General features: G+C 47.2%; 1 protein-coding gene across 1 annotated transcript in view; it reads right to left on the bottom strand.

Annotated features, from left to right (window-relative positions):
• Positions 1–729: 729 nt before the first annotated feature.
• SF3A3 (splicing factor 3a subunit 3) overlaps positions 730–17941 on the bottom strand; it is an 82522-nt gene continuing 65310 nt past the window's right edge. The window contains exons 13-17 of the mRNA XM_077295903.1: positions 13271–13435; positions 12969–13079; positions 12498–12588; positions 3596–3651; positions 730–969 (exon numbers count right to left, since the gene is read on the bottom strand). Of these exons, the coding sequence (XP_077152018.1) occupies positions 892–969; positions 3596–3651; positions 12498–12588; positions 12969–13079; positions 13271–13435 (501 nt within the window). The 3' untranslated portion in view covers positions 730–891. The remainder of the gene's footprint in view (positions 970–3595; positions 3652–12497; positions 12589–12968; positions 13080–13270; positions 13436–17941) is intronic.

Here is a 17941-nt window from a genome sequence, read left to right as displayed (position 1 = left end):
TATAGATCATATGGGGCTCATACTGTACTTTGAAGGATATGTGGAGGCTCACACGGTACATAATTGGCTTTGTGTGGCTTCTACAATATTTAGGAAGTTTTGTGGGAGCTCATATGGTATATATGAGGAAATGGAGGGATTATACTATAGGGGCTATGTTGGGGCTCATATTGTATATAGAAGGGCTATGTGGGGGCTCATACTGTATATAGTGGGCAGTGCAGGGGCTCATACCTTAAATAGAGGGCTGTGACTCATACAGTATATATGGAGGGTGTATATGGGCTTTTGCGGTATTAAAAGGGGCTGTGTGAGGGCTCATATTATATAATAATATATCAGTCTACTTAATTCTTCTCAACATTAAGTGATATATTAATATAAAATAATGACAATTAATGATAATATTTATATGCTGCAGATTTAAACCTGCACCAAATCTGAAAAGGAAAAAATAAGCAACATGAGACTTGAAAGATCAGCTGTCATGTACCTGAAAATATGATGGCTCAGTGCCAGAGCCCGCATTAAGGAGGGGGATGTGAACATTGACGTATCTGTAAATCATAGTCTGTAATAGGGTTAAAGCTAACTGATCATAAATCTAAGTTGATATTTTAATCTGAGAGACAGGGAAGTATGTCTGTAATTATGCTACAAGAATGGGAGTAGCGACTGCACACAAATGATTTTCTGAGTTTAAAAATAAACAATCAGAACTCTAAAAAGTTAATTAATGAAAATGTTGCATACATTTTAATTTAAAAAGACAATTTTACATGTACAAGCCAAAGCGATAGTGGCTTTTACTAAACAAAAGAGAAATGGAATAAAGGATTGCTAATCTGATAAAAGAAAAACAGAATGGAGCATCTGGAAAAATGAATTATATTAAAGGAGTCCTTGGCGTTTCAAGTCTTCATAAGTCTTTTTATTGACAACATTCCCGCTTGAGTCTTCATATTCCTCCTGCAAGAAAAATAATTAGTGGATATTAACATGTGGACTATAGGTAAATGTGATAAAAAAGCAACTACGTGAACAAATACAAGTTCATGTGTTTCAGGGAAGATAGACCTCGGTAAAGATTTTTTACATCATGCATATACCATATTATTAGAGGATTTGCAGCTGCAGGGCCCAAATATTCTTGACTATTTAATACAAGTTGTAGTTTTATCTCTACAATACTACCTTTGTATACATTACAGACCAAAAGTTTGGACACACCTTCTCGTTTAAAGATTTTTCTGTATTTTCATGACTATGAAAATTGTACATTCACACTGAAGGCATCAAAACTATGAATTAACACATGTGGAATTATATACTTAACAAAAAAGTGTGAAACAACTGAAATTATGTCTTATATTCTAGGTTCTTCAAAGTAGCCACCTTTTGCTTTGATGACTGTTTTGCACACTCTTGGCATTCTCTTGATGAGCTTCAAGAGATAGTCACCGGGAATGGTTTTCACTTCACAGGTGTGCCCTGTCAGGTTTAATAAGTGGGATTTCTTGCCTTATAAATGGGGTTGGGACCATCAGTTGAGTTGTGCAGAAGTCTGGTGGATACACAGCTCATAGTCCTACTGAATAGACTGTTAGAATTTGTATTATGGCAAGAAAAAAGCAGCTAAGTAAAGAAAAACGAGTGGCCATCATTACTTTAAGAAATGAAGGTCAGTCAGTCCGAAAAATTGGGAAAGTGTCCCCAAGTGCAGTTGCAAAAACCCATCAAGCGCTACAAAGAAACTGGCTCACATGAGGACCGCCCCAGGAAAGGAAGACCAAGAGTCATCTCTGCTTCTGAGGATAAGTTTATCCGAGTCACCAGCCTCAGAAATCGCAGGTTAACAGCAGCTCAGATTAGAGACCAGGTCAAGGCCACACAGAGTTCTAGCAGAAGAAATCTCTACAACAACTGTTAAGAGGAGACTTTGTGCAGCAGGCCTTCATGGTAAAATAGCTGCTAGTAGGAAACCATTGCTAAGGACAGGCAACAAGCAGAAGAGACTTGTTTGGGCTAAAGAACACAAGGAATGGACATTAGACCAGTGGAAATCTGTGCTTTGGTCTGATGAGTCCAAATTTGAGATCTTTGGTTCCAACCACCGTGTCTTTGTGCGACTCAGCAAAGGTGAACGGATGGACTCTACATGCCTGGTTCCCACTGTGAAGCATGGAGGAGGAGATGTGATGGTGTGGAGGTGCTTTGCTGGTGACACTGTTGGGGATTTATTCAAAATTGAAGGCATACTGAACCAGCATGGCTACCACAGCATCTTGCAGTGGCATGCTATTCCATCCGATTTGCCTTTCGTTGGACCATCATTTATTTTTCAACAGGACAATGACCCCAAAAACACCTCCAGGCTGTGTAAGGGCTATTTGACCAAGAAGGAGAGTGATCGGGTGCTACGCCAGATAACCTGGCCTCCACAGTCACCAGACCTGAACCCAATCGAGATGGTTTGGGGTGAGCTGGACTGCAGAGTGAAGGCAAAAGTGCTAAGCATCTCTGGGAACTCCTTCAGGATTGTTGGAAGACCATTTCCGGTGACTACCTCTTGAAGCTCATCAAGAGAATGCCAAGAGTGTGCAAAGTAGTCATCAAAGCAAAAGGTGGCTACTTTGAAAAACCTAGAATATAAGACATATTTTCAGTTGTTTCACACTTTTTTGTTAAGTATATAATTCCACATGTGCTAATTCATAGTTTTGATGCATTCATTGTGAATTTACAATTTTCATAGTCATGAAAATACAGAAAAATCTTTAAATGAGAAGATGTGTCCAAACTTTTGGTCTGTACTGTATGAAGTTTACAATGCTTTAAAAAAGGTTTGCCACTAAGATTGTCATTACTGTCAGCCGGTGTTCCCACAATGTTTACAGGCCTTTTCCGCAAACTATAGATCAGCTCCTTTTAATCTGAGTATTAGCTGAGCTGCAGTACCCCACAGAGGCCACTAAGCAGTGTGTGGAGTAGTGATATTCTGCTCCTCCATAAACGGTTTACACCTGGCTGCCAATCATTTGAGGTGCTGGACCCAACTAATCTGATATGGATAACCCAATCCCTTTAACGTTTTATACGCATTTTTCAGCACTACAGATTTTTTTTTCAATATTTCCAGATAAAATGCTATCTGCACTGTTTTAAAAATCCGTTATGCACTATAGATCGTCTACATATATTTGTGCTTACAATTTTTTCTTCATAATTTCCAATTTTCTTTAAATTTATGAAATAGAAAAACTAACAGTGGTTACCTGCAAACTTATAAATGCAGACTGGAAAGCGTGATCATGAACTAGCCCGCTTGTTGTGTACATGTATTATGTTCCCCAGCCCTGCGCTGTTGTGACATCAGTTGTTGGGTTACCAAGTTAGAGATGAGCACAGCAGGCACATCAGAGCCTGTCCTAGAGACCAGTTAGCCATAGACCTGGGAGATTTCTACCAAATCCCAACAGTATTTATTTCTTATAAATGATGAAGTGAAAGTAGATCTGCAAGAATAACTAGCTTGTATTCTGTTCATCACATGCAACGTACAATAGTCATTTATTCCTGCTTGATATTGGCTTACCTCTGTGTCAGGCTGCCACCTCTCTGACGCTTTCTGATGCTTGAGTTTTGACCACACTATAAAAAAAAAAAAACACGGCAAAAATGAACATATTGAATGAAGGATTTCATGCAAAAGCAACAAAAAGAAATTGTAAAAAAATAACAGAACAAACATTATGTATTAGCAGAAAGCAATACTTTTCTGTGCGAGTGCCTGTAGCAGTAATGCAATAAGGAATAACTAGCAAAACTATCTAGTCCAGTGGTGCATAACCTTATTTTTATTTGAAGGCTGCATTGTCATTTTTTTCTACTAGTGGGCCACAATAAAACTTAAGACGTTATCCACTTTTTCATTGATGACCTATCCTTAGGATAGCTGCAACACATGCAGGGATTGCCGAACAAACGGGGGGGGGGGGGGGGGGGGGGAATTCTCGAGAGAGATTTAGGGGCAGTTTTTTTTTTACAATTTTTTCCCACTACAGTAAACACTAGGGATGGGCGGACATCTCTCTCTCAACTAGCCATTTAGTTTTAGTCATATGAAAAAGCGTTTAGATTGTATATGAAATAACTATATGGTACCAAACTGGAAAAATGAAAAAGCCTTTTATCTGTTACTGACTAAACTTACTAAACAACTAAATGACTGTCCGTGGCTACTGTACCACTATCATTATGAAACGCATGCAGAGCACAATGAAACAGTAAATCTTACATTTAACTCAATCCCACCTCTTCCCTCCCTCATCCTCCCTTCTTTTGAAGTCCACTCTGTCCGCAACCTCCAAGTAGCTGTCGTATACCGACCTCCAGGCCCGGCCACTGCCTTTATTGACAAGATCTCCACCAGGCTTTTTCACTTTCTCTTTGCTGACATTCCCACCATCATCATGGGTGACTTCAATATTCCCATTGACACCTGCCAGTCAGCAGCCTCCAAACTCCAGTCGCTCACTTCATCCTTTGGACTTACTCAGTGGTCCTCCTCAGCCACCCACACAGACGGACATGCATTAGATCTGATCTTCATCTGTCTCTGCTCCCTAACGTCACAACCTTTCCTTTCCCACTATCTGACCACCATCCACTCACATTCTCATCACTGTCCTCCTCACCTGTTACCCATGTCCAACAAATAGCGCACCCCAGCAGAAGCCTTGCACATCTAGACACACACACTCTAATGACTATTCTACCACTGTCCTCTATATCTTCACTCCACAACACAGTCACTGCCACTAGTTTCTACAATACCACTCTCACATCGGCTATCGACTTGGTCGCCCCTCTCATGCATAGTAGAGTGCGACGAATCAATAGAAAACCCTGGCACAACAACATCAGAATTGCAGAGCGGCGTTGGAAGAAAACACATTCGCACAACGACTTCACTGCATTCAAACAAGCAACACTCGCATTCAAATCAGCCCTCACCTCTGCTAAACAGGCCTACTTTACATCTCTCATCTCTTCCTTATCCTACAGCCCCAAACAGTTAATCAACACTTTCAACTCCCTCCTCTGCCCACCACTGCCCCCTCCAACTTCCCTAATCTCTGCTGAGGACTTTGCCACACACTTCAAAAATAAGATAGACCAAACAAGACAAGTCTTTAATGTCCCACCACCACAACCCCTTGGTATACCAGACCAATGCCCTAACCCCATAACTTCCCTCTCCAAAATCACTGAAGGAGAGCTTACTCATCTCCTCTCCAAATCACACCTCATCACTTGTGCACTTGACCCCATCCCATCTCACCTCCTCCCCAACCTCACAACCACACTTATCCCATCCCTAACCCATCTCTTCAATGTATCATTAACTTCTGGTACCTTCCCCTCTGCTTTTAAACATGCCACAATCACACCTATCCGCAAAAAGCCATTTCCTTGACCCGAGATTTTTGTCCAGCTATTGCCCCGTAGCTTTGCTCCCATTTACTTCCAAACTCCTTGAGCAGCAAGCACATCCATGCTGAACTTTCCTCTCACTTTGCATCTAACTCACTCTTCGACAACATACAATCTGGCTTCCTTCTCCACCATTCCACTGAAACTGCCTTGACCAAACTTACTAAAGACTTACTTACAGCCAAAGATATCAGACAATCTAATATATAATTGCCTAGAATACTACTTCCTGCAATTTGTGCCAACTTCCGTGGCTTTGTCCGGAGCTATTGTCCGGAGCTATTGTCCGGAGCTAATGTCCGGAGCTAATGTCCGGAGCTAATGTCCGGAGCTAATGTCCGGAGATAAGTGACGTCACCAGTGTCCTACACCCAGGCAGAGCACAGTGGCCCCAGGCAGAGCACAGGGGCCCCAGGCAGAACATGGGGCCCCAGGCAGAGCACAGGGGCCCCAGGCAGCATATGGGGCCCCAGGCAGCATATGGGGCCCCAGGCAGAGCACAGTGGCCCCAGGCAGAGCACAGTGGCCCCAGGCAGAGCACAGTGGCCCCAGGCAGAGCACACACCAAATCGGAGGCCGAGGGGCCCCGCCAACCAAATCGGAGGCCGAGGAGCCCCGCCCACCAAAGCGGAGGCCGAGCGGCACCGCCCACCAAAGCGGAGGCCGAGGGGCCCCGCCCACCACAGCGGAGGCCGAGGGGCCCCGCCCACCACAGCGGAGGCCGAGGGGCCCCGCCCACCACATCGGAGGCCGAGGGTCCCCGCCCACCAAATCGGAGGCCGAGAGTCCCCGCCCACCAAATCGGAGGCCGAGGGGCCGGGTCCCCGCCCACCAAATCGGAGGCCGAGGGGCCCCGCCCACCAAATCGGAGGCCGAGGGGCCCCGCCCACCAAATCGGAGGCGGAAGGTCCCCGCCCACCAAATCGGAGGCCGAGAGTCCCGCCCACCAAATCGGAGGATAAGGGGGTGCGGCCCCAAAAGTAAGTGCGCCCCCGGGTGCAAAAGTAAGTGCGCCCCCGGGTGCAAAACTAAGTGCGCCCCCGGGTGCAAAACTAAGTGCGCCCCCGGGTGCAAAACTAAGTGCGCCCCCGGGTGCAAAACTAAGTGCGCCCCCGGGTGCAAAACTAAGTGCGCCCCCGGGTGCAAAACTAAGTGCGCCCCCGGGTGCAAAACTAAGTGCGCCCCCTGGTGCAAAACTAAGTGCGCCCCCGGGTGCAAAACTAAGTGCGCCCCCGGGTGCAAAACTAAGTGCGCCCCCGGGTGCAAAACTAAGTGCGCCCCCGGGTGCAAAACTAAGTGCGCCCCCGGGTGCAAAACTAAGTGCGCCCCCGGGTGCAAAACTAAGTGCGCCCCCGGGTGCAAAACTAAGTGCGCCCCCGGGTGCAAAACTAAGTGCGCCCCCGGGTGCAAAACTAAGTGCGCCCCCGGGTGCAAAACTAAGTGCGCCCCCGGGTGCAAAACTAAGTGCGCCCCCGGGTGCAAAACTAAGTGCGCCCCCGGGTGCAAAACTAAGTGCGCCCCCGGGTGCAAAACTAAGTGCGCCCCCGGGTGCAAAACTAAGTGCGCCCCCGGGTGCAAAACTAAGTGCGCCCCCGGGTGCAAAACTAAGTGCGCCCCCGGGTGCAAAACTAAGTGCGCCCCCGGGTGCAAAACTAAGTGCGCCCCCGGGTGCAAAACTAAGTGCGCCCCCGGGTGCAAAACTAAGTGCGCCCCCGGGTGCAAAACTAAGTGCGCCCCCGGGTGCAAAACTAAGTGCGCCCCCGGGTGCAAAACTAAGTGCGCCCCCGGGTGCAAAACTAAGTGCGCCCCCGGGTGCAAAACTAAGTGCGCCCCCGGGTGCAAAACTAAGTGCGCCCCCGGGTGCAAAACTAAGTGCGCCCCCGGGTGCAAAACTAAGTGCGCCCCCGGGTGCAAAACTAAGTGCGCCCCCGGGTGCAAAACTAAGTGCGCCCCCGGGTGCAAAACTAAGTGCGCCCCCGGGTGCAAAACTAAGTGCGCCCCCGGGTGCAAAACTAAGTGCGCCCCCGGGTGCAAAACTAAGTGCGCCCCCGGGTGCAAAACTAAGTGCGCCCCCGGGTGCAAAACTAAGTGCGCCCCCGGGTGCAAAACTAAGTGCGCCCCCGGGTGCAAAACTAAGTGCGCCCCCGGGTGCAAAACTAAGTGCGCCCCCGGGTGCAAAACTAAGTGCGCCCCCGGGTGCAAAACTAAGTGCGCCCCCGGGTGCAAAACTAAGTGCGCCCCCGGGTGCAAAACTAAGTGCGCCCCCGGGTGCAAAACTAAGTGCGCCCCCGGGTGCAAAACTAAGTGCGCCCCCGGGTGCAAAACTAAGTGCGCCCCCGGGTGCAAAAGTAAGTGCGCCCCCGGGTGCAAAAGTAAGCGCGCCCCCGGCCCCGGGTGCAAAAGTAAGCGCGCCCCCCAGTCCCGTGTGTGAAAAGTGCTGCTGTAAAGCTGGTAGCGCTGTTCAAGCACCATGTATTTCCTTCAGGAAATGCCCATCTAATATATAATTGCCTAGAATACTACTTCCTGCAATTTGTGCCAACTTCCGTGGCTTTGTCCGGAGCTAATGTCCGGAGATAATGTCCGGAGCTAATGTCCGGAGCTAATGTCCGGAGCTAATGTCCGGAGCTAATGTCCGGAGCTAATGTCCGGAGCTAATGTCCGGAGCTAATGTCCGGAGCTAATGTCCGGAGATAAGTGACGTCACCAGTGTCCTACGCCCAGGCAGAGCACAGGGGCCCCAGGCAGCATATGGGGCCCCAGGCAGAGCAGTGGCCCCAGGCAGAGCACAGGGGCCCCAGGCAGCATATGGGGCCCCAGGCAGAGCACAGTGGTCCCAGGCAGAGCACAGGGGCCCCAGGCAGCCTATGGGGCCCCAGGCAGAGCACAGTGGCCCCAGGCAGAGCACAGGGGCCCCAGGCAGCATATGGGGCCCCAGGCAGAGCACAGGGGCCCCAGGCAGAGCACAGGGGCCCCAGGCAGCATATGGGGCCCCAGGCAGAGCACAGTGGCCCCAGGCAGAACATGGGGCCCCAGGCAGAGCACAGTGGCCCCAGGCAGAGCACAGTGGCCCCAGGCAGAGCACAGGGGCCCCAGGCAGAGCACAGGGGCCCCAGGCAGAGCACAGGGGCCCCAGGCAGAGCACAGGGGCCCCAGGCAGAGCACAGGGGCCCCAGGCAGCATATGGGGCCCCAGGCAGAGCACAGTGGCCCCAGGCAGAGCACAGGGGCCCCAGGCAGCATATGGGGCCCCAGGCAGAGCACAGGGGCCCCAGGCAGAGCACAGGGGCCCCAGGCAGCATATGGGGCCCCAGGCAGAGCACAGTGGCCCCAGGCAGAGCACAGGGGCCCCAGGCAGAACATGGGGCCCCAGGCAGAGCACAGGGGCCCCAGGCAGAGCACAGGGGCCCCAGGCAGCATATGGGTCCCCAGGCAGAGCACAGGGGCCCCAGGCAGCATATGGGGCCCCAGGCAGAGCACAGGGGCCCCAGGCAGAGCACAGTGGCCCCAGGCAGAGCACAGGGGCCCCAGGCAGAGCACAGGGGCCCCAGGCAGAGCACAGGGGCCCCAGGCAGAGCACAGGGGCCCCAGGCAGAGCACAGGGGCCCCAGGCAGCATATGGGGCCCCAGGCAGAGCACAGGGGCCCCAGGCAGCATATGGGGCCCCAGGCAGAGCACAGTGGCCCCAGGCAGCATATGGGGCCCCAGGCAGAGCACAGGGGCCCCAGGCAGCATATGGGGCCCCAGGCAGAGCACAGGGGTCCCAGGCAGAGCACAGGGGCCCCAGGCAGCTTATGGGGCCCCAGGCAGAGCACAGTGGCCCCAGGCAGAACATGGGGCCCCAGGCAGAGCACAGTGGCCCCAGGCAGAGCACAGGGGCCCCAGGCAGAACATGGGGCCCCAGGCAGAGCACAGGGGCCCCAGGCAGCATATGGGGCCCCAGGCAGCATATGGGGCCCCAGGCAGCATATGGGGCCCCAGGCAGCATATGGGGCCCCAGGCAGAGCACAGGGGCCCCAGGCAGCATATGGGGCCCCAGGCAGAGCACAGTGGTCCCAGGCAGAGCACAGGGGCCCCAGGCAGCCTATGGGGCCCCAGGCAGAGCACAGTGGCTTCAGGCAGAACATGGGGCTCCAGGCAGAGCACAGGGGCCCCAGGCAGCATATGGGGCCCCAGGCAGAGCACAGTGGCCCCAGGCAGAGCACAGGGGCCCCAGGCAGAACATGGGGCCCCAGGCAGAACATGGGGCCCCAGGCAGAGCACAGGGGCCCCAGGCAGAGCACAGGGGCCCCAGGCAGAGCACAGGGGCCCCAGGCAGCATATGGGGCCCCAGGCAGAGCACAGGGGCCCCAGGCAGCATATGGGGCCCCAGGCAGAGCACAGCGATATTTTGGACCACTGTGCGGTGTTTCAGACCCCCTGTGTGATGTCTGGGGCCCTGTTCTTAAGTATATTAAAGATTAAAGTAACGTATATTAAAGTATATTATAGATCAAATTTGACACGTTTATGAGCACCATTGAGTGATATACTCAAGAATGACATAATTTTTCAACATTTTATGGTTTCAAACTGTAAACACTCAGTTTTTTTTACTTCAACCAGAAAACCTTAACGGTTCATAAAAAACTTGACTGTTCAGGATATGATAAAAGTCATAGTATTCTGAATCTTTAACTTATAAAGATACCTTTACATGGGGTGATTATTGGTTCCAGAGAGGCTTTCGGCCGATAATCGTACACATGGCTGGTGACAGGACAATACAATATAAACGTTCAAAGGTAAACACTGATAACATTAAAATCTAATATATAATTGCCTAGAATACTACTTCCGGCAATTTGTGCCAACTTCCGTGGCTTTGTCCGGAGATAATGTCCGGAGATAAGTGACGTCACCAGCGTCCTACACCCGCTCAGGGTGGACAAAGATATATGCCTTCGTGGTGCGCGGCACTTTTCTGATTGGTTGCCACCTGCCGCGAGCGACCAATCAGAAATGTGCCGTACTGTCAAGAATTGTCAAGAGCTGGTGAGTGCAGCCATTTTTTGTTCTTTCTTACTATTATTTATTAATTGTATTATTCTTACATTTGAATAAATAAAGTATATATGGATTCTAGACTCCCGATTCTTTAGAATCGGGCTGCCATCTAGTTCTCTATACTCCTCCTTCTAGACCTGTCCTCTGCCTTGGATACAGTTGACCACTGCCTCCTACTACAGGATCCTCTCTTCCTTTGGCGTCAAAGACCTTGCCCTATCCTGGATTTAATCATACCTTACCAACTGTACATTTAGCGTTTCCTACTCCCACACCACCGCCTCATCTCACCCTCTCTCAAGGCTCTGTCCTAAGACCCCTACACCCTTCTCCATCTATATCCTTGGCCTGGGACAACTCATAAGGTCCTATGGCTTCCAGTAGCATCTATATGCTGATGACACTCAGATCTATCTCTCTGGCCCAGATGTCACCTCTCTGCTGTACAGAATCCCAGAGTGTTTATCAGCCATATCCTCCTCCTTCTCACTTCCTCAAACTTAATGTGGACAAATCTGAACTAATTATCTTTCCTCCATCACGCATATCTTCCCTACCCGATCTACTTCTTACAATAAATGAATTCACCCATTCCCCCGTACCAGAAATCCGTTGCCTCGGAGTAACCCTTGACTCTGCTCTGTCCCTCAAACCGCACATCCAATCTCTAGCCACCTCCTGTCGCCTCCAGTGCAAAAATATTTCCAGAATCCGTCCTCAACCCTCACTCAACCAAAATGCTTGTGTAATCATCTCCTGCCTTGACTACTGCAACATCCTTCTCTGTGGCCTACTTTCTAACACTCTTGCACCATCTGTCCTTAACTCTGCTGCCCGAATAATTAATCTCACTCTTCTTTACACTCCTGCTTCCCCCCTTTGCAAATCCCTTCAATGGCTCCCAATTTCCCAGCGTATCCAGTTCAAACTACTAAAAAATGACCTAGAAAGCCATCCATAACCTTTCTCCTCAATATATCTCTGAACTAATCTTCCAATATCTTCCCTCACGTAATCTCCGGTCCTCCCAAGACCTCTTTCTCTCCTCCACACTTAATCGCTCCTCATTCAATCGCCTCCAAGACTTCTCCCGAATATCCCCCATCCTCTGGAATGCTGTGCCCCAACACGTCTGACTATCAACCACATTTGGATCCCTCAGACGGAACCTGAAAACCCATCTCTAAGGCTGGTTTTACATTTGCGTTGGGCAGAGCTGCGGAGGGCTGCGTAGTTCCTCCATTAAGCCCCGCCCACTGTCGAACCTCTTCCATTCAGCTCCGCCTACGTCGGCATGCGTGCTGCGTATTTATCTTTAACATTGGGTACGCAGGCCATGCGAATGTATGCCGATGCCTCCGCATGCGTCGTTTTGACGCTGTGTCGAGCGAACGCAACATGTTGCATTTTGTTGCGGTCGGCGCAGCGTCAAAACGAAGCATGCGGAGGCATCCACATGGCCTGCATACCCAATGCTAAAGATAGGTATGCAGGACGCATGTCGACATAGGCGGAGCTGAATGGAAGAGGTGTGGCAGTGGGCGGGGCTTAACAGAGGAAATACACAGCCCTCTGCAGCTCTGCCCAAGGCAAATGTGAAACAGCCTTAGAAAACCTACAATCTGTAATAATGATGCTGCCACATCAACACCACCGGAGCTGCTGCAACCACTGAGCTACTGTCTCTTTCCCTATCATCCTGTAGAATGTAAGCTTGCAAGGGCAGGGTCCTCTTCCCTCTGTACCAGTCTACCTTTGTTGGTTTGTCTACTGTAAGTGATATTTGTATTTTTATGTAACCCCTTCTCATGTACAGCACCATGGAGTCAATGGTGCTATATAAATAAATATTATTATGTATTTCTCCGCTCTCTAGTGCTACTTTTGGAATGGGCATATCCTCAAATTCCTGTGTTACCGGACGGTGTTAACGTTGAGAAAATATAAATAACTTACATGAAACTGCATCCTCAATCTGTGTGACGTTGGCGAAATGAGCAGTATTCGGGATTCCCAGACACCTCATGCCATGAGCATGTCTCCATTCCTAAGTATTATTGACAGGATGAAATTAGTCAAAGGTTAGTCATGGATGATGAGCAAACAACATGCCATACTGGAGATGGCATTACTGTATCATTTGTGAGGGGTTCAGGATTACAGAATCATGATCAATTCATAGGTTGTGTTGGATATTGCAGCTCTGCTTCATTGAGATGAAAGGAGCTAAGCAGAAATACCACAACAAACGTGTGGACAGTTGTGGGCGGTTTTTGCAAGAAAGCAGTGAAAGTTTTCTAAGCCATAGACAGGGATCTAAATAAATCTGCAAACTGAATAAGTGGGTATATCATTAAATCCACAATTTATTTTTCTAAATAAAAATATTATAATACAAAAAAGTCTCAAGAATAAAGAGATTCTTACTGCAAAGTGGCGCTGAAAAGCCTTGGGCCCTCGGTAGGTGTAGTTTCCACAAATCTCACAGTTGTAGTTTATGTTCAGTCCATGCAGCTTATATAACCAGTATGGAATAGGCTGCAGAAGAAAAGGTGAAGAATGAGGAAGATACGCAACCAGCGCTGGAATCACCTAGTGGACACACAGCGACCCTTATGGCTTCTACACACCGACATGTACGCATGTTACAAAGTTAATCCTGGTACTGGAAAAGTCTGCAGTACATTGCTACATGATGCTGAAATACTTGTTTTTATAACTATTCTTACCTTGCCATCCCACCCAAGAGGAAGATTTTTGGGGTTATAAATTATTTCATTTTCCTCATCATCGCTCTCACTCTCACTGATCTGTTCTTCCTCCTCCTCTTCCCGTTCTTCCCCAGTCCGAGCTTGCTTGCGCTGTACATTTTCATGTGTTAGGTGTCTCTGTTCCTACAGATTGAAGAAAATATTGATTCCACTACCATGAATACATTGAAAGAATAAATAGCAACAGCAAAGTTTTACGCGTTTAACACAAAAACTGTATAACTAAATTCTTAATTTTTATCTTATGCAAAATAAGCAGAGGAATTAAGTAAATCATCTGTTTTTTTCCTTTGACGTTTAATGTTATTTATTTGACCAGGGATCCCCCCACTTTTCCACTGATATTAGGTTGGTGGGTTTTTAGGTTGTGAAAATTGAATTTTAATGTAGGGACTAGCAAGTATGAGAACCTTTGATGTAGCTTGCGAGCTGGCATATTTTGGTCAAAATATCGACCAACGCCCCAGATATATATTTATTTTTATTCCAGATGCAGTCAAGCCCATCAATATTGTCATTGTAAACTAGGGTGTCTGTCCAAGTCGGTTGCACGTATGTAATGCTGAGCAGCCCACCTAAGGTAATAGTATGTGCGTCACTAACAGGCTCTAAGCCAGACATTGAACACCACCTGTGTGTGACCAGTACCCTATACAAGCCTTTTTTGTGTGCAATTTTAATACTAAGCAATCACCCTATCCATGAATTGGTAGGTTGTGTTTGTCTCATCAGTATTTTACACCTGTGTTGCCGCCATCTTTATTACTGGGTTTGCTGCATCCTGACAGTGCATTAGTTTCTGTCACCTGGCTGGTAAATACTGCTGCACTTTTTTTGGCGCGTTATTTCTTAAAGGGAAGGTGCCATCAAAAAAATATTTTTTTTTTTCATCAACTGAAAAAAATGTAAAGAATTAATGTTTAAATTTTGTTAAAAAAATATTACCATTAGCTTTTAATTTAGTAAAATATGAAAAATAATTTAAAAAGGTTTGGTATCTCCACTTTTAAACACTAGGGAGAGCAGCTACTGAAATTTGACACAAAAACCTAGTGTACAACCAGCTCACATTACTGCACTGCAGTAAATATGGGCTGAATCTGCTGACATGGGTGTGATGTCTCCTCTCCTGCCCTTCTGGGTGTTTGCTAAGGGATAAGAGAGGATGATATTTAGGCACATAGTGCGGAGCCCATTTTGTTGGTGCAGAGTTATACTGACAAGTAGACGGTCACCGAGGATGGCAGGCAGCAAGGATTCTGTTAGTTGGTGCTGCTCGCTGTATCAAACTGGGAAATACACATGCACGCTCACACACAGGAAAATACCAACGCTCGCGCACTCACACACGCTCGCTTAGGTCATGGTTGTGGTGCCTTCTTAACAGGGCTGTGGAATCGGTAAGCCAAACCACTGACTCCAAGTCCTCAATTTCCCCAACCTCCGATGCCACGATTCCGACTCCACAGCACTGCCCCAATAATGAGCATGTACATAAAGTGCAGCACAGATTAAACTCCGTCGAAATCCTTAGATCAGTAACAGAACAGACATTTATAGGACATTTTAGAACTTTCCAAAATAATGAAAACATTTACTTCACATTCTGCATTGTACTACTGATCCCACTTTATTATATATTTTAGGAGTCGGTGCATTTTATACTGACTCCACAGACCTGTTTCTTAACTCCAGAGACTCCTGATCTAGTTATGCCATTTTCACATATTGAGAATAACTTCTGCGGATTTGGCCATAGATCTGTGATAACTACACAAAAATATCCACAAACAGAACCTCAAGCCAGATTTGTTTGCTTAACTCCTTTCTAAATTTACCCTGTTTCACATATCACCCAAGAAAGAAGGCCACGCTGGGCCCTATTTGCTCTCTAATTGCCATTGGATCTGTGCTGATGTAGTTCCAGTGCTCCTGGTTGATCATGTGCTATGCAGTCTCTCTCAGCTGACTTTGTTACCATAGCTCGGCCTCCACCTCTGACAGAGTATTCTAAAGGTGGAATAAACTATGACTGTGCACAACTCTGCCTTGCTGAATTAATCTTTGCCATAAACATCAGCATTGCTGCTCTTTTCCCATTGTTGCTCTGTTAGCTCGTTTTCAACACAGCTCAACTATCCTGCACTTCTCCACAATTCGCTCAGCAGAAATGAGACATAAGCAGAGCTGAGCCGTGTTAGATACCTACATCAGACATCTGAGTGATGCCAAGCTGCAAATGCAGCTATGTTGCTGCAAATAGCATAGAATTATCTAGATTAAATTCATGATATCTCGAATATCTGTGGTGGATGCAGCCGAGCCATCAACTCAGAGGGGTGAGGCAAGTCAATAACATAAAGGAGCGTGAGGGAGGGGACTGCGGCACTAGGAGAAGCAGGGCGCTGCTGGCAAAGTACTTTTAGCAGGATGATAGAAGTGCAAATAGACAATAGCAAAAGAAAAACAATGCTGGGCTTAGCCTGTATATTACCAATACGTATGCATTTACTGTGATTTGTGAAAAATAATGTGATTTTGGGGAATAACCTGTTAGTATGATCTGTTTTGGTAATTGTCAGAAGTCACAAAGTAGCATTACATGTGAGTCTTTTAAATTAATGTCCGTCTGTATGAACATACCAAATCAGAAAGATTTAGAGCCACTTGTGTACAGTTGAACTTTTATTGTCCTAGATAACTCCATATGAGTTGAGAGATGTACCAGCCCAACCTGAAAATATGCTTCATTATGACATTAAAGAAAAAAAATCTTTATTTTTACAGGACTAATCGCCTGATAAATTAATCAAAACATAAAAAAAACTAATGGAGTTGATGTGAAATAATTTGCACATCGTATTCCATCAACCTTGACACAGGACTAGGAGCACCGCTCTTATGCTCTGTCATGCCTCGATCATCTTTTGATTAACCGGCCCTGGCGCGACGTCACATGTGCATCACACAACGAGGACACTGTGCCAGGCCAGGTTCCCCCTCTTCCGTACCGCACAACACTGTCGTGCCCAAAGTACTGAAACGTGTGACTAAATTCACATCAACTTGAATGTTTAGTGTAATAGTTAACAAAAGCTTTCAAAGACTTGGAAGATGTGAAAAAAAGGCACTCTTCTATAATGAAACAAAAAAATGGTTTCTAATATTAATTTTTCTCATTTGAATTTGTTGACAAAGCTTTTTCCCCATTTACATTCACTGTAGCCCATGGAATTGCTCTATTCGTAACGATCGGCATTTCCATCCATCAGATGGAAGCATGTCCTTTTCGCCTAGGTTCAATACAGAAAAAGTCAGCGTGCCTTTTTTCAGCTTTATTGTTTAGCATAGTTGACTATGTATCTAAGTACAGAAGAATTTGGTAAAAGGTACCTAGGTTTCTGAAATACAAAAGACTCTGGGTTACATACTGAGCAATGTGGTATACAGTTACACCCCTTGAGGGCAGTGGCTATTTTAACCTGTTAGTGACAGAGAGCCAATTTGTTACTTAGAGGGAAGGCGCCGCAATTTTTTTTTACATTAAAAATGATTGTTTATATAAAAAAGTATTTATAATACAAAATTATTTTTTTTTTACTTTAATATCTTTTTTATTATTAATTATTTTTGCAGCCACTGGGTGCCGCCATTTTGCTTTGCAGGAGTGTAAGCGTCCCAGCACGACACTTACGCTCTGCAAATACGGCTACCCTGGGCATAGGAGTCAGCGGTCGGATGCCGACCCTATACTTTGTATTGAGCTGCTGCCTGTTGTGATCTGGGCCGTCCACATCACAGCAGAGGGAGGAGGTAGGCGCTATCTTTCTGGAGCATCTGTGAGCTCCACTTGAGAGCTGTGCTGTTGGGAGGGGCAGCTCTATCACCCCTTTCACACTATCAGCGGGCATTCCCTGTCCTCTTCTGTTACCTGCTGCGCTGGCTGTAATCTCTAGAGAGGATGAAGAGCTGCGGTCTAATGTCGTTATTATGAGCTACAGAGGTAGTAACACAGAGACAGGCAGAGGGGGAGGCTCTGTGCTGCTTCCATCCTGCCTCTCACTGCAGCTCCTGATCAGGACATTAGACCGTGGTGTATCTATTCCTATACTGTGTGATACTGACTGCTGAGCCGTGTATCTAATCCTCTCCTGTGACACTGTCTGTTGAGCCGTGTATCTAATCCTCTCCCCCCTGCATGTCTTTCCCCATTGCACAGCTCAGTGTGTGCAATAACAGGAGCTGCGGGGGTCATGCTGTATTATGGCATTATGTGTGATCTATATTACGGTATTATATGTGATCTGTATGGTGGTATTAGGTTTGAGGTTATTATGTTATTGTATTGACGGTATTATATGAGAACTATATGGTGGGATTATGTGTGATCTATGTGGCAGTATTATGTGAGAATTATGGTAGTATTGTGTGTGATCTATATGGTGGTATTATGTGAGACATATGTGGCAATATTATGGATAACTATTTGACGGTATTATGTGACATCTATATGGCGGTATTATGTGAGAAGTATATGGTGGTATGTGAGAACACTATGGCGGCATTATGTGTGATCTATATGGCGGTATTATGTGTGATCTATATGGCGGTATTGTGTGATCTATATGG

The sequence above is a fragment of the Ranitomeya variabilis genome, chromosome 3 (genome assembly GCF_051348905.1).
Source record: "Ranitomeya variabilis isolate aRanVar5 chromosome 3, aRanVar5.hap1, whole genome shotgun sequence".
Lineage (NCBI taxonomy): Eukaryota > Metazoa > Chordata > Amphibia > Anura > Dendrobatidae > Ranitomeya > Ranitomeya variabilis.
The sequence above is the reverse complement of the archived record's forward strand: the minus strand, read 5'-3'. Positions and strand labels throughout refer to the sequence as shown.